This window comes from Micrasema longulum, unplaced genomic scaffold (assembly GCF_059751315.1).
Source record: "Micrasema longulum isolate JH-2025_06_02 unplaced genomic scaffold, ASM5975131v1 h1tg000260l, whole genome shotgun sequence".
NCBI classification, from domain to species: domain Eukaryota; kingdom Metazoa; phylum Arthropoda; class Insecta; order Trichoptera; family Brachycentridae; genus Micrasema; species Micrasema longulum.
Genome location: NW_028277464.1, coordinates 117,360 through 135,500, shown reverse-complemented (window position 1 = coordinate 135,500; position 18,141 = coordinate 117,360). Strand labels below are relative to the sequence as shown.

The following is an 18,141-nucleotide window of genomic DNA, read 5'->3' as shown; positions in this document are numbered from 1 at the left end:
TAGCAATTTTTGTAAAAAAAAAAAACCTTTACCCTTTAAATTAGTAAATTTATAGAATGTACTTATTTGTACATTCTATAAATCCGGTTTGTTTTCATTTACGCAGTTTATGCCTATCCGGAAATAAATAGATTGGGATGATTACAATCAGAAGGTATTTATTTTACATTAATGTATTCATTTTTTTTTCACATTATAAACAACGATTAATAGTAAAAATAATGTTACCTCACTTTACCCGTGCCGAGGACACAAAACAATATACTTTCTTTTTTTTTTTTACATGTGAGAATACACAAAAGAGGACTTAATATACAGAGAGAAATAACAAAATGTTCAGACAGTTTTAAACACTTTGTATTTATGTTTATATTTCATTTATGTATACCAATATTATTAATATTACAAAACGCACAATAAAAGAACAAAAACCTAACATAAACTATACGTTTGTGAAGCAGGTGATTCAATATTGGTTTGGGCGAATGAGACAATCTATTTTACTTCTACCCAGCTCCACTATCCATCTTTTAATAGTATTTTTGAACATTTTCTTGTTATTAATTGTTTTAATGGACAGTGGAAGTAGGATATAGATTTTAATTGCATAATACTCAAAATCACTTTGTCCGAAAGCGGTATTATTTTGTATTTGTTTAAGTTGTCTTTGTGTTGAGGATCTAGTGATTATATTATTTGCATGTGTTATATTGTTGGGGTTGTCTTTTGTTTGAGTAAGAATAGTTTTTGAATCTGTTGGCGAGTATTGTTTTAGTTTTCTTGCCATATTGCTTTGGTGTCAAAAGTTGTGATTTGTGGAATAATTCTACAGTAGATGTCTGTATCGGGACTCTTAAGTATTATTTTAACTATGGATTTTTGTGCAACAAATACACTATTTAAAACTGTGAGGTAGATAGACATAGTAGAAAAGTTACGTATAATGTCTCGATACATACCGATAAAGATAGCGTTTGTAATTGCCCCCCTGCTTATATTTATTTATTAACGGACATTGTCCATGAATACAATTTAAAGGGTTTAAATATTACAATAAAAGAATAGTTTAAAACATGAAAAAAAAGAAAAAAAGAAGCATTGACAAACATAAGGGCCATCAAGACAAGATCTGGACTATTTATTTAGTGCTCGTTTAAATCGTTGTAAACTTAAACCAAAAAAGTCCAGATCTTGTCTTGTCTGAAGACGGGAATAGAAATAGAATTTGTCAATTGATACATCTAGAATTCAATATTATCAATTATATATATGCATGTTGTCGGCCTCGCGGTGTAGTGGTCGGCGCATTTGCCTACCATGCAAGAGGTCTCTCGGGTTCGATTCCCGGCATGGTTGATATTAAATATTTATTTAAAAAGGGTGTTTTTACACTAGAATATTTCATAATCCCTGGATCGGTTCCTGAAGTCTAAGACTGATCATCTTACTCTCATGTAACAAAAATTATCAAAATACGCTGCAATTGGTGTACCAATGTAGTGCCCTATGCAGCATTAGGTGTGGAGGAATGATAATAAAATTGATGTATGAATGTAATTATTAACGTGTATCTTACATACTCACGTAGATTTAATTTACATGACGCTATTTTATTGTTCGCTTGCTTTGGTTTGTGGTAGGAATTTGTAGGTTGGATTAAAAAATTTAATTTAAATAAGTTTTTTTATTACCTCAGGAACAGGGTCTTCTAATAATCCATAGAGCTTTTCGTGTGCCATATCTCTTACCCCTGACCATCTCGCCTGGTCATAACCTTTCCATAGGCGGCCCAAACAGATGGCGAGCCACTGACGAAGCAATGGATTCGGATCTCTCAACTGCTCTAAGCAAATAGAAACCAGAGAACCCTAGAAAAAAAAATTCCATAAATCCCCAATCTTAATAAGGAGATAAACAAGTTAGGGTGCTTTAATTTGTATATTTTATACCTGTAATGCAGCTTCTTGACCTGGTAAATAATTATCAACAATTCCAGCAAGAACAAATGCAGCCAACGTTCGATGTTCACTCTAAAAAAAGCAAGAGTTGAAATTACAAACTTTGAAGTAATCATTTTATAACATTCAATTTACAAAGTTCATTTTGCTAAGAAACAATTTTGTTGAAACTCTTGTGTGGCTGTGATGTCACACTAGTCTACATAGGATACAAGACTTAATATATTTCTCTTATTTATTTTAATGATGAAGTTGTATTTTTTGTAATTTTCAAATGGACATTTTCACACCGGAATTGAAGAGTAAAATTTGTATAACTATGCTGGATTTGAATACAAAAAATATTTATCATTGCAACGCGAAGAATGAATGTGACTAAACAGCAATAAATCTGTGCAAGAGATAGCACGAAGATAGAACTCGTAACAAGGAAGACAGAGACACAGTTCTGTGGCTGATGTTTGTGTGAAACAGATTCAGTCGGTTAATGACAATGATGGGGGACGCACACATGCGAGATAATCAGCGTTTTTATAATTTTTAAATTTATTTTGCTTTAGGGCTAAATTTATGTTTATTTTTATAAATTATGAAACAGTATGTCCCCATCTTTTGTTTTTTTTAATGTCTGAACTTTAAAATATTCCAACTTTTGCTTGTGGTAACACGATGTTACATCACCACGCACAAAGGAATTATTTACCACAGTCTTTTAAGATTTAGTAAATACGATTTAAATAAATTAACAAGATCCATAATATTATGTATAACTTACTGGAATGGTTACATCTTGTAGAACAGAAAGGAAATACTTGTGTCCTTTGGCATTTACCAAATCTGCTTGACAGCTCTGCAATAATTGTTAAATAAACATTAGTCAGAAAAGGACATTATTATGATATTAAATAAATATAAAATTTAATTCATAAAACCATAAAATTATTTGCTAGCTAACCGCAGATATAAAATGTAAATTTTCCATTTTGCACGAAAAGATCAAAATGAAAATTGTAATACATAATGCTGAAAATACTCATAATCAAACCCTTATCCTCATCTAATGGTGCGTAGGACACTGCATTTGGAAGTACATGCTGTGTGTCTCGATCATGAGTTACAGGAAGATAAGGTGATCACTCTTAAAAGTCGTTTACACGTGGACAATACACTATTGTTTTTTCCCGGGACTCAACAATCTGTAGGACAAAACATTGCTCTAAGACAACGTCACGGAGATAGACAGGCAGGCTATCCCTTCCAGGAGTCGAACCCAGGATCTCAAACATGGTAAGCTTTTTTTTATGTATTTTTTAATTGTTTTTTATTTTATTTCTAATTTATTTTTAATGCTTTATAAACAGTAAAAACCCCTTTTTACGGTTTTCAAGGGAGCAAGAAAAAAAGTGTAAAACTGAGGAAAACGCTAAAGTGAGGAAATGAAAAATGTATGGAAAAAAAAGGAATTACATAAAAAATAAAATTGATTTGCTACACTATAGTGTACATATACTTCCAGAAAAATTGTGATAAGTGGAAATTGACAATATTTTTTTAACCTATTTTCAATGATTTCACTAAAAATATTTTTATATTTTTTTAAACAATATTATGTAATCTGTTTTTTTATTTGATTTTAAAACAGCATGTTAAAATTATTTTATGTGTAAATAAAAAAAAAAGAAAATAGAATTTTGAATTTGCATAAAATAACAAAAAATCATTTTTCCTCTAAATGTTGAGAAATTTTATTTATACGGTATCACTTTTTTTTCTAGGGCATCACTAAAAACAACTGTCATATAGATCGCGGCTTTTTGAACCATCTTTTTTATAACTTTAAATATTTCTATTGTTATGTTTTAAACATTACAATTTAATGATATTAAAACTTTATTGTTTCTAAACGTTTGTCAACTGTGTATCATGATTTGTACAAGTCAATATGATGTTTTTGTTCAAATGAAAACTAAGACTAACCCTAAATGAAGACACTTGAACAAAAAGGTAAATTACACTAAAATTGCTTTGAATTTAGGTTAAGACAATAATTTATCCTTTATTAGTTGTTTACCTGTTTTTATTATTCATTCGCGTGGCACTCGCGGTGGTGCGCGGGCCGTGGCATCATTATTACAACATAATTTTGGATTTTTTGACACATCAAATGAATTCCGATTTTTTTAAGCTTGAAACCGGGGTGGGTTATGAAAAATGTGAAAAAAATTAATTCGAGGGAATATTTGTATGAGAATGTATGAAGAAAAATGGGTCCTGAACATTTCAGTGTAAAAAGAGGGAAAACGTAAAATCGAGAAACGTAAAAATGAGGTTTTACTGTAAGTAATTTACCTAATACCTAGTTAAATAGTTAGAGCATTCTGTAACAAATGATTGAGATACGCTGGGTTTGGTATATGAATGTGATGCGTAATGCAACATCAGACGTGGGTAAGGTCGGTAAAATGTACTTTTTACATTACACTCACCCCGTCAACAGCCATGATCTTAGCCCAGATGAAGACCAGGAGAGGGCGCAACTCCTTGGCCGAGGTCTGCAGCAGCTTGACCATGTAGGGGAAGATGCCCACGCTGAGGATGAGGTTCACCGCCCAGGGTCCGAGGGCCAGGAACTTGCCCAGTATCTCCAGGGCGCGCACCCGGTGCATGGTACTGAGCAGGACTTGCAGTACCATGGGCAGTTGGTCGGGCGGTGGCCGACTAGGGGAACCTAGAGAAATCAAGCAATACATACATACAAACACATGTTTTCTCCATGGCAGAGCGTCTCTGCACTTCAAAGTAAATTAAGCTACGTCACACAGGCTATTGCAAAAGTTGCCAATCTGCATTTTGAACAGTTTAGATGTAGGCCCATTGCTGGTGAAGTGAACTAACTGACCTTTGAAGGGTAAGGTAAACTCACTTGATCCAAAAACCTTTTTTTCCTTATTCTTTATGTACATGTACAGAAGATTGACCATTTTGTCAGTTGGTTCACTTCGCCTGGGGTGGTATTCTGAATGCAAAAGTGCGCATAGAAAATACATTTTTAATGCGTATTTACATTCTAAATACACGCTAACAGAGCCATCTATTCGCGCGCAATTCCATTCAGAATACCAGCCTTGCAATAGGCTCATGTAGTAGACAGAATAATAAACACTATCAAATCAGTGAACACAAAATTCTGTAATAAGATCAGGGCCCCGATTACAATGGGAAGTTAACAGAGTTATCTTCGACTGTATAAATAAAAATCGATTTTTGTGTATGAAAATGAGTATATTTGCATGAACATTTATAGTATCTTCATCGGTAACCTATAATTGAAAATTTAAGCATATTCCGCCTTTCATGCAGAAAACTTAATTTTACTTTGTAGATAAAATTGAAGATAAATGTTACCTTAATGTAATCGGGGGCCCTGATATAAAATATGTAAATATATTTGCACCACAAAAACGCAGAAGCAATCGATTATTTGTTAAATTATTTTTTCTGAATTACATAATAATTTTATTAAAAAATTAATACAGAAATATGGCTCTTTAAAAATATTTGTGTAAAATCTATGATATAATCTTCTATTTTAAAAGCAAAATTTTTAATTTAACTCTGAAATCCAAAAACAAATTTAGCTAAAATTCGATAGTAGTTTGTTATAGAACAATAGGGAAATATCACATACTAGGAATAGCGATAAAAATATATGAAATGGATTTAGAAAAATTATTTGCATTTTCAAAATCAATATGGATATTGTGGAGAAATGTTCTCATACAGAAATTTAAAAATTAAATCATTAAAAAATATGTCTCTACAAAAACATGACATGTTTGGCCTTGATAAGTGTGACATCAAGATTTATGACGATGTTCTATTTTAATTTAAACGGTCACAAAGTTCAAACTTACCCAAATCGTGACGTATTAGGGGACGTGGACAATGGACCATTTTCACAGGAATTCAAAATTATAAATTTAATATAACTTTACTAATAACATAGTATAGTATTAAGTATCTATTATATCATTACCGTACTATTGTGTATATGACTGTTGATTTCTGTAAAAAAAAATGAAAAAAACACAAACTATTTCGTAGACTTTTTTTGTAAAAAAAATAAATATTTTTTTAAAGTGATATTTCCCTATTGTCAATGTTTATTTATTACTTATAAGACATATGTGTGTTTTTTAAATTTTGTTTATAAAATTGACATTCATATTACAGTTCAAAAATAAACATAATGTATGGTTGTGTAAAAAATATAAACAAAACTTGAAATATGTACTCCTTTTTAAATATAAAAAAATATCATAGATTCACTCTCATATTCCAAAATGTATATTTTCAGCAAAGTTAGAATTGTAGATGCAATCTTACTATTTGGTAGCATGATTAATCAGAGATTTGTATTGCAAATTATCTCACCTAGATCGAGCCAAACTTGGAAGGCGGTGAGTTGCTCTTCGAAGAAGGGTGAGTGGACATAAGGACGCTTGTTCCCCAACATGCCTGGCAGTTGTGCTAGTGCCAGGTCCAGGGTCTGCTCCCAAGCCTGCCACATCGGATGACCAGCCATTGATGGCATTGCGGGTGAAGACACTGGCGTACAATTATATGACCTGAAAACATTTGTAGAGTATAAACAAATGTATCTTAAAACTTTCTCTCTTAGGGTGGTATAATATTTAACTCTTAAAACCGGCTGGCTCAAAAAATACAGTGGTGGGTCCGATTACACCCTGTTTTAAAAGTCGGTCGGTCTATTGTCATTTTTGTGGGTTTTTCAATATTACTTAATCATCAAAATGTGCTGTCGTTCAATAAGAAGACATGTAGTAAAGTTTTGTGTTCTATTTTCCATGATTTTGTTAAATTATTATTCCAAATATCCAGCAAGGTGACGATTTAACACTCCAGTAATAGTAAGCATATGACATCTCTAATCAATGCAATAAATTTGATTTGTTTTCTACTGTCTGTGCCTAAATGAATGTAAAAAATCCTTTGATTTTAGACATACATAGGTTTTAAAATCTAAGCTGTTACCTTCCGACCAATCGATACAGAAGTTGGAAGGAAATTGCAACTATTGAATAAACAATGTCTACTTCTTCATGAAAATATCAATGTTTCACCTTAGGATCCTGTCAGCCAAAAGGAAATTTCTGCAAAGACTAGCTGTGAGTAAATCTGCCCTAAAGAGTTGCTGGAACAAATCAGGTGGCAGTGTATTCCAAGCTATCGTATCTGTTATAGCTGTAAATATCCAATTAAGTTCTCCGATCATTGTCCTTCTGTCGGTTAACTGTCCGGGGATTCTGGGAACAAAGTTAATCAATATTAAGATGACAATTGTAAAGATTGATAGACTAGTTAAAGGGTAAATAAGAATCGGGAATGTGCTTTTAATAATTTTGATAAAAAGCATCAATCAAACTCCTTGGTTTATTTTTACTTTGTGTTACACACCATTAATCACTTTTGTCCAAATGGGCATCTTCAAAATGAACAAGAACCATTCTTGAAGATGCAAGTATAAAATAATAAAATCTTCATTTTAATTTGAATTTAGTGGGTTGTATGCTGGTTTTATTTTTGATTTATTATACTGCCTCCGTATGTTTAGTCAATATTTTATATAGAGATATGTATTTTAATTGTAATTTTACTTCACTGATACCATTGAATATATAAATAATGCCACAAATGACGGTTATAAAACATCATTTTTATTTAGTGATGAGAATGGCGTGGTATATAATGTAGATAGTAAACTACTAGGAAATGGGAATAAAGTTGCATTTGAGGGGTAATTTTAAACTTATGACCTAAACTGTGCGACACTAGAACATTTATTGTACTGCAACAAAACCTTTAATTTACAATTCAGCATCCTTAATAAGACATAAAAAACAATTTTGTTAGTTTGTGGTCCTGTGGCTAGTGTCTCGGACCACAGATCAAAGGTCCGTGGTTCGAATCCCACTCTACCCCAACTTGACTCCCATTTTCTTATAGTGAGTTATTTACAACTCGTTGAAAATGCCCCTCAAAACGAAATATTTGGGTAAATCATAAGAACGCAAATATTTATTTAAAAAAAAACATATATATATATATATATTATTTAAAATATCTCAACTTCACTCACTTAAAACACTCGCACGTCAAAATGAGAAGCTTGACCATAATATGTATATCACGGAGTAATTACTACAGCTGGGTAACTTGGAAATCAGCATTTGTCAGTTACCCACTAAAAACACATTTTTTTAACCTCCTCCATGATGCTACAAAAAGAAAAGTCATGCATTCAAATCATCATATGATTTAACAAGTCACAACTTTCTTATTTGTAGTATTCATGGAGGAAGGTACAAATATATGTTTTTAGTGGGTAACTCAAAAATGCTAATTTTGAAGTTAAGGACCTATAGTCTTTAAAATAGTCCAGATCTTGTCTCGATGTCCCTTATGTTTGTCAATGCTTCTTTCTTTTTTCTTTAAATGTTTTAAACTACTCATTTATTGTAATATTTAAACCTTATAAATTGTATACATGGACAATGTCCGTTAATAAATAAATAAATAAATAAAATATAGCTTGATTAAAATGACAGCTGTCAAACTAATGTCATTAGTGATGGGAAATTACTGATCATTGATCGAATCGATTTTATCAGTTTTTTCATGCAAACATGAAACTCTGTTTCCAAAAATTGATATAAAAACGCAAAAACAAGCCTATTATAGTGTGTTTAAGACAATTGTTCACCAAAAAATAAGACATTTATAATTTTTTTCATGAACAACATCACATTAATAATTTTTTATTTGATCAATTTACATTTATCAATTTGTCCCATCTCTAACATCTTTGCAAAATGATGTAACCTTGTAAGAACATCGTTAATAATTAGGTTTACTTCAGTTTTCTTTTAGTTTTAAAGCTGATTTTATGCATTTATGTTGATTTATATGTCAAGCATTGTATTAAAAAAAAAAAAATTAACATGCCAGATACAAATGATTTTTCGTGTGTCAATATATTCACTCCTTAGACGTTACTACAAAGTTATGTCGTCACTTTTGCTGACAACTGTCATTCTTATCAAGCTATATTTTAAGGACTATAGTAGTAGTAATTACCCCACGATATTATGATATCATAATTAAGACAATAATATTATTTGTGTTGTTAACTAGGATGATTTTTTAGCTAAACATTTAACATCCCTGCACGTCTTGCAGCTATTAAACACATGGGCAGTTGGGATTCTAGTTCCTTGTGTACAATAAAAAATATCTATATTTTTAAAAACTGTATTGCTAGAAAATTAAAGTTGCTTTAAATAGGCATCTAACATTTCTGACACAACCATGAATATAAATATATTGTATTAAGTTATAACATTTACAACTACTTAATGAATGAATGAAACATCGGATTATTTTCCCCTCTGCCAAGGAGCCTAAAAACAGTGAACGAAATCTCATTAAATGGTACTGTCGATGTGTTCCTACAGCAAGGGTAAGCATTCAAGAAGCAAGCGGTGTTGTCACTCCTTATTCGCGATGACACACTTGCCGTGTCCGCCTAGATTATGCCATAATTATACCTTTGAAAATTTAAAATAGTTTAGATTAAGTGTTACTTTATAATAAATACTCAATAATGCCAATCTGTTAGGGCTTTCATTAGCCTGTTGACTGGCTTAAAAAAAAGAAATTAAATGTGAAAAAAAAAAATTACTTGTCAATGTGTTCGATGGTAGTTGGTGGTGTGATCTTGGCAGAATGATTTTGCATCACAAACCACTTAAGTGCCATCTTAATGGGAGTGGTCAGGCACGATGTGAACAGATCTGCTGGAAGCTCTGGATTCATAGGCAGTATCTGATTGGCCGCACACGCAGCCAATTGGATGCAGTTCTTGAAAGAGGGCGGCGCTGCTGGTGGAGAATCCGACTGGCTAGCATTTTGACGCGACATCTGAAAATAAAATCCTGTAATATGTATTTAGATACTTCGGCCACATTATGAGGCAAAATAAATTTTATAAGGAGCTACTTCTCGGACATACCAAAAAGAGTTCACATTTTACACAGACTTCTTTTTTTTCCAAAAATAGGCCAATGTACGCCTCTGTTCCCTAGGCGAATGGTTCGTATTAGTATTAGTATAAATGCCACCATTTTAAAAATGTAAACAAAAAACTGCTTTTTTATTTTCCCGCTGGTGTGTAAGTGAACCCACAAGAACTCATCAGGCAGAAAGGATAAAAAATGCTAACGGTACTTGGACTTACTTAGATATAGGGCTGATAACTTGGCAGGACTTACAAGTTCCATCAGGCGGGAAAGGGTTAAAATCATCATTTTTTAAAATAAGAACCTGAGTAATAAAATCTAAACGGGCGGCTAACTTAGGACCGATGCCGCTGAGCATCGGAATCGGATGACGTTTATGAAACTATGTAACTGCCTAAGTACCTAATTGGTGTTTTCCCCGGCAACATTGAAAAAATATTATACACATGGTTGAAATTGCGTGTAAAAAATCCAAGCTTTGTGAACCCAGTAAGTACCCGCTCGGCACCACATTGCAATTTACAACCTATTTTGTAGTTTATGAATAACATCCTTATTTTGGGGGTTTTTACAATGCTTTTTAGTTTTTAAAAATGTTTAATGGTCATTGCATAATAAACAGTACGAGTGGCTGATGTCAGATCAGTTAAAAACTAACCCTTGATTTATAAACATGTCTACTAACAAGAAGAAGTTTCTCTCGATTCGTGAGAAAGTGGCGATTATTTGTGAAATAGAATGTGGCGCGAAAAATTTTGAGGTGTGTAAAAAATTATCCTATCCACAGTGTAAATATTGTGGAAAAATAAGAATGTTTATTTAGCTGCATTTTAAATTTAGAAAGTAGTATGTTTGTAAGCATTTATTATAATTTTCCTTAATAGTTTTATTTTTTTAATTATCTGTATGAACTAAACGTGTATTTATCTGTTTACTCGGTGACAACATGCAATGGCGATTGGATTTTAAAAAAACCTTTCTTTAGTGTAATGTTTAAACCTGCGGGATCACGCTGTCCTGGAAGGCCGTCAATGACGATCTTTAGACTTTATTCGGCGAAATTAAAGGGCGCTGGTTTGACATGGGAAGAAGCGAGAGTGCTGGCTGGCGATAGGGTCTCCTGGAGGCAACTAGTGATGTCCACATGCTCCACTTAGGAGCGGATGTGGAAAAGAAGAATAAGTGTAACGAGTAATGCTTATAATGAGAAAATTCAGTCGATCCCATCTTCCTCGTAATAACCAAGTTTGACTGTGTATATATGAAAATAAATAATAATGTAGAAAGAGAAAGATCAAGAAAGACGTGGCATGATCAGATAAACCAAAATCACAAGTCTGTTTATGTAGAAGTAGACAGAATGAAGGGCATTCATGACAAGATGTATGAGTGTCGAAGATGCTAGGAATGTATACCAGGATAGAAGTGTGTGACATTCCATCCCTCTGCCTACCCCTACGGAAAATGGTGTGATGGTAGTAGAAGTAGTAGTCATGGGAAACATTATGTATTTAGTGATCTTATTTCACAAAGGAATCCCCAAAAAATATACACTAGGCAATAATATTCATTTTGCCTACACACACTGTCGTATATAACTTTTGTATTAAATCAAAAAAAATCCTGCAAGTAGAATTTGAGAAACAATAATAATTTCAATAAATGGGTACCTCATAGTCCTTTTCATGTTGTTCAGCAAATATTTTAAATTGTTCAACAATAACCCCAGCATTTGAACAGTCGTATACATAAAGTGATGGAGCTCCCATCCAAGTTTGTAGCTCATACACTGATAGAGGTATGTATTGAGTATATGCCTGAAAAAAAGTCATCATTACAGGAATAAAATGAATTATTTCTTTGCATGGTTGGTTTACTACAGTATATAAGAAACTGCTGACTATATTCCTTCATAATATTAGTCACAGGGAGTCTGAGAAATTAGTGATAACTGATAGATGGTTAACAGATGTTTACAGTATAAATATTGACAAGTATTCAGTAATGATGTTAATCTAGAAATAGTAACACAAAAAAGGGATTTGGGGATAATTTTTAATGATAAATTATCGTTTATTCCTCACATTGATGCGATCACAATCTAGGGTATGAATGAAATGTCTCGGGTACTTGCAGCAAACTGTAAAGGATTTTTATTATATCACTACCCTCAAAATACTGTTTAGCACTGCCGCAGTTAGAAGTAACATAGAATTTAATTTAACAATTTGGTCACCTTATTATAATGTTCATATATTAAATTTAGAAATAGTAAAACATAAATTTCTGAGATTCATAAAGTACAAGCTTAATATACGCACTGAACAGATTGACAACGGCTTTCTATTATGTACATTTAATATTTTGACCCTCACAAGAGAAGAATTATTAACGATCTTATAAATTAAAATAAAAAAGCAAAAGTAAAAAATTGGAGGTCCCTGAGTTAACAGGTCTTATCAGTATTCAGGTACCTGCTATCAGTACAACACATCAATCTATATTCTTCCAAGTCAAAGTTATTCTTTCAACTCTCCAATTCTTAGATTACGCCAGCTCGGTATTAAGTATGGAGGGATTTATATTTTTAATTTTTCTCTGCATAATTTTTAAATCAAATATTTATATACTCGAATACAATTTCCATATTCAGGATTTTCAGTTAAGAGTAGCCATCGAGTTGAAAACACTCATCCAGGGTTCGGGTTATATTTTACACACATAATTATATTCTTTATTTTGCCCAGATAAAAGAAAAAAATATTTATTTTTACATTTTTTTAAGCATTGAGAAAATTTTCATACTTATACAGAAACTTATTTGCAATTAAAAAAGGTTTAAATAATTATTAAAATGGTGAGTCTTCAATGCATGAAGTTATTATGCTATATAAATATTTAAAAATCTAGTCACAGACTATGTTGGACCTTGAACTAAGATGCTTCATACATAGTTCAAAAGTCAAAACATACCTCTCACTAATCGAAGGTTACTACATATAGATAAAGAGTCTGTATAATACATACGTATTACTATATTTACAAAGTTTACATTTCAACAATTCTGGATTCTGTGTTGCAGAAATCTAACGGCATGATATAATAATATCACTTACTCTATTAAATACCCAAATCTCTCCCTGACTGGTTGGTTTAGGAACCCCGTGTCCATTGTAATGAAAAAGTACTCTCTCATCTTTTGCATTACGTCGTAACGAACAGCACAATTTTTTAACCTAAAAATATTATTTTAATTAGTACATAAACACATGAATTGTAGATAAATATTTTATAACAAAAAAACTAATGAAAAATTACTAAATGAAAGTAAATAATTTTTAAAGACAGCAAATCATATTTTTTCAGACCTCAGTGAATAAATTCAATAAAAATAAATTTAATATTAAAAATCATTGTTTAATTATTTGAATTTATTGCTTGAATCAGACACTAATTCTAGCTTCCCGTACACATCCTATAGAAATATTAAAATCGTGTTACAATATTAATGGTCTAATTAGTTTGATAATTCTTACAAATGACCTCTAGGGTCAAATATCAATTAAATATCTTCAGCAAATATTTTTCGACACTTTTAAAAAAATCCATCTGAAAGAAAAAATAATTACTGGATAATGCATTTAAATATTTTTGAAAATATGGAACAACAAAAGGAACTTAAATCAATTGAATATCATACGAAGACGGACAATTTTAAAATATGAAATGAAGGCACTGGAGTGACACGTTACTACTTATTATTTTTTTGTACCTCGTTACCATAGACACAACACTAACTGGCAGCTGTCAAAACGTAGAAAAATGTAGTTAAAAATATACCTAATTGTCTACTAATTCAATAAATTGGATTGTATTTACGAATTAAACAATATATCTGTTTTCTTTTTCAATTGCAGTGCAATAGTGCTTTCTCATCACACACAATGGAATATTTCTACATAGAATCGTGTCTGATAATGTTGAAATCCCATTAAAAATGAAGGCACGGAAGGCAGTTACTCACAAATTGAATGAGATTTTCTTCGCGCTAGTAACGTGCCTATTTAATTTTACCTCATTAAATGAAGGTCCTTCCATTCATTCATTCATCCCAAAAAATGGCAGTAAAATTTTAAGTTATCACATAAACCAGCCAATGACAGGTCATAAGTTATATAAATCAATTATAAAATCAAATTATGAATAAGTCATGGTTTGGGTTTATTTTTATAATTAACGAGCAAACCCAGCAATGCTTTGCTATTGCTAGATTTACGTACTATATACACTTGTATATAGATTAAATGAACACAATCGAAAGTTTGATTTCAATATTATTGTATTTAGTTCAAATTGAATATGAACATTTACATTATTATTTTTGTGTTTCGGATTACATAAATTGTGAGGATATGCGGTGACAGGGAATTTTGATAAATACGTATTTGTAGATTATTATTCTGCCCCTGTCAAGAAGTGTGCCACTGTTGTATGAAGAAAAGTCAGTCTGGGTTTCCTCTTAAGGCTAAACATTGTTAAGTTTACTTAAAAACTTCATTTCATAATGCTTTTATGTAACCATAGAATCAGATTCGGTGTTCTTATATAAAACTATAAACCTATTAATACACATAGACGCACCCTGAGCCCTCTAAAATTATGGCACTTAACTCATACCCAAACGCTCAGTCATGCCCAACATGTATTTAGTCGTTCTTTAACAGCCAGCCAGGTTTTGACCTGAACTTGACATTTAATTTGAAACCAAAATGCCTGATTGTGTCGTGAAAGAGTGTAAAAACCATTTGGATAAATGCAAAAAAAATGGCGTAACTTTTCATTGATAAGTAGGTACCTAGGTACTTGTTTATGATTGAATTCTAAACCTTGAAATAATTCGTTTTCATTTACAGATTTTTTTTCCAAGAGTCAAACTCCTGTCTTCTTACCAAAAGAGGTGCACTTGAAGTAGGAATATGATTTTCAAAAAAGTATAAAATGTCAGTTAGTATAATTTTACCATTTTCAAAAATCCAGTTAAACAAAATTAATGGGTAGAAATTATAAGAAATTTAAGGAAAGAATCTGATCGGGATCCATAAAAAACTAATGTTGTTTGTAAACACTCAAGGACAAACTTTTCTATTTAAGAAAAAATTACATCCTCCCAAGTTTTTAGTATATGCATTCTCGTCGAATGAAACCTTGGTAGGTCGATGAATGGTAGGACAAATCAAATTGAAGATTTTAAATCTATAAAAAAACCCAGAGTCCCTATAAGAAAACCCCTCATTTTGAAAAAAATGCACATAAATCAGTCCAGTAGTTATTTAGTCTATCAAGGACACACATAAGAACATTGCCTTTTATATATATATAGATAGATTAAATTAATGATGACGTCAATGAAATGTTTATTATATGGACTACGGAAAGAGGGAATTTGATTTACCTCATCACTAGTAGGATCTAATGATTGTTTATAGCGGGCTCGCGGTTGCCATTGTTCATACTGCACCCTAAGGTTTGTTCCGATTAACTCCAGGGACTTGGCGGGTGAGAGTGAAAGAGGATCTACAAAAAACAATAAATTACACGTTACTATTTGTAAAATTACAAATTGAAATTACGATCGAATTCGTTACATAATTCTACATATTATTAATGATAATTTAGAACAAAGTTATTAAATTTATTAATTATTTATTTGTAATATTAACAATACCCTCTAGAGATGGTGCTGTAATGTCGTGTTACATTCACCCTTTGATCCCTAAACATAGATTTAGTCGTTTTTGAGGATTTTTCTTTTTGAATTATGTTATTTATAGCTTGAACACAATTACACATTATTCTTGATTAAAAAAAAATAGTATAAATTTATACTAAATAGGTGTGAAGATTTTCACGGTCACTGTTATCAATATGTTTCTTTTTTGGGTGATACCGTGTGTGTTGAATTTGTTCCGACGTTTCGACTACCATTGCCATCTTCACTAAGTTTACCCTGAAGATGGCTCCTGCAATTATAGCCGAAACGTCGGAACAAATCCAACAAACACGGTATCACCCAAAAAAGAAACATATTGATAAATTTGCTGTCAGGGAATAGGGAATCAAAAACATTTTTTGCTTTGTGGTATGGCATTTTATACTTATTTATAAATTTGTATAAATCACTTCAACTTTTGAGTTCTACGACCAGTTTCAAGGCTAAACAAGCTTCTTTAGCAAGGTATATTTAACTAATGAATTCTATCCTATTTTATTTTAACAGTGATTACTAAATATATCATCGAACATATGGAGCTAATAAGTAGTCTTTTTGTCATGTTGTTCTTCTAAAGATGGAAAGAGTGAACTGAGGTGGGTAGAATCATTAAAACTAGAGAGGATTGGACTAAAGAAATTATTGTTTATTTGGTTATTTATTATTTTTTTCTTATTATTATTATTCTAAGATTTCCAAGTTGTTTAAATTTAATATTTTATTTTCAACAAGAACTTTTAATCCTAAAAATAGTATAGAACTCATTAGTTAATTATACCTTGATAAAGAAGTTTGCGTAGCTTTTAAATCGGTCGGTAGAAAAAATAAGTGGTTAAAAATAAAGTTGTTTCATATATATTTTGGTTCATTTATAAATAAGTAAGTGCAATATTGTGATTATTTGAATGCATGATTTGTCTGTTCGCAGTATTCATGGAGGATACAAAGATGTGATATTAGTGGTAAACTTAAAAATGCTGATTTTGAAGTTAGCTAATTGTAGTAATTACCCCACGATATGAAAATGAAGAAAATCGTCTAAAGAAGAAGAGTAAATGTGTCTTCAGGGGTGATTAAAAAAGAGATGAAGAAAAAACATGTCAATTGTCCATAGAACATAATTATGTGGTCATATTTAAAGAAGAAAGTATTACCTATCCAACATTCCAGTCTGGCGCAGGGCTGAGTTTTGACAATATCGGGAGGATCCACGCCAACATTCAAACATAATACCAAGGCGACGCAGTGTGTTTTATACTGAAAAAATACAATTTAAAAAAACCAATTCAAGTCTCATTTATTAATTACTAATATCTACGTACGCAGAGTACTTAATCAGATAACGATTAGCAAATAATTTAATTGGATAACAGGATACTTAGAAATGTTAAAATTTCACATAAATTCATGTTTGACATATTTTCATCGAACCGACCATGAAAACTATTATCCACTATAAAAATAAACTAAGATTAATTTACGAATTCCATCGAATAAACATACATAATATGTTTCTTTACAGATAACTTCATTAAGCGCTAGTTCTGTCAGAAGGCAGTTTAAGATGAAAAATAATACAGGATAAAACGACAAATAATACTAGATATAATTTTTAAAACTTTTAATTATTCATAGATATTCATTTATTCAAACCTTTTCTTTCATTCTCCATGTCTGTTCGGTATTTTTTGCGCCTTCAATGGGTTCACAGTGTCTATCGTCCACGAAGCTCAAGGGAAGTTCCCAATCAGTAAGTTCATTTGAGGGGTCTACTTTGTATCCTTCAGAACTTTCGTCTTCCTCATCAGAAGGTAAATGTGGAGACATATCTGTCATCTTCGAAAATCAATATAAATGTCACAATTCTTTTATTTACGTCTTCGTAAAATTCATAAACAATCAACACGTGACAGACATTCAAACATTTTTCTAATGTCGTATAAAAAAAAAACTCGATGCGGCTATAAGGTTTAAATAAAAGTAGCCAGTGATTAAGAGCGTAAAAATTTTAAGAAACCTACTTAGAAACAAAAAAAGGGTGTATTTGTTAAGGGTAAAGTTAGATAAACTATTAAATCTAGGTTTACCCTAATGTATTTCAGCTTTAAGGTACAGATATATATGTAGGCGTAATAAATATAGCGTAATAGGCGGCCTCCGTGGTTTAGTTGTTAAGATGCTTGACTCACGAACGGAAGGTTCTGGGATCGATTCCGATGACTGTTGCCTGCTAGTACTTGCATAAATATGTGTAAAAAATCATAAATAAAAAACATCAGTTCTTCGCATATATTTAATGAAATATTTTCGGACA

The 18,141-nt window shown here is 31.6% G+C and overlaps 1 protein-coding gene across 1 annotated transcript in view; it reads right to left on the bottom strand.

Moving 5' to 3' along the window:
- raptor (regulatory associated protein of MTOR complex 1) overlaps positions 1-17,768 on the bottom strand; it is a 38,068-nt gene extending 20,300 nt beyond the window's left edge. Inside the window, exons 1-12 of the mRNA XM_088223955.1 lie at positions 17,481-17,768; positions 16,982-17,084; positions 15,510-15,631; positions 13,174-13,293; positions 11,728-11,874; positions 9,721-9,959; positions 7,103-7,285; positions 6,393-6,586; positions 4,445-4,686; positions 2,734-2,808; positions 1,950-2,030; positions 1,692-1,868 (exon numbers count right to left, since the gene is read on the bottom strand). Coding sequence (XP_088080081.1) covers positions 1,692-1,868; positions 1,950-2,030; positions 2,734-2,808; positions 4,445-4,686; positions 6,393-6,586; positions 7,103-7,285; positions 9,721-9,959; positions 11,728-11,874; positions 13,174-13,293; positions 15,510-15,631; positions 16,982-17,084; positions 17,481-17,663 — 1,866 coding nt within the window. The 5' untranslated portion in view covers positions 17,664-17,768. The remainder of the gene's footprint in view (positions 1-1,691; positions 1,869-1,949; positions 2,031-2,733; positions 2,809-4,444; positions 4,687-6,392; positions 6,587-7,102; positions 7,286-9,720; positions 9,960-11,727; positions 11,875-13,173; positions 13,294-15,509; positions 15,632-16,981; positions 17,085-17,480) is intronic.
- Between the last annotated feature and the right edge of the window lie 373 nt (positions 17,769-18,141).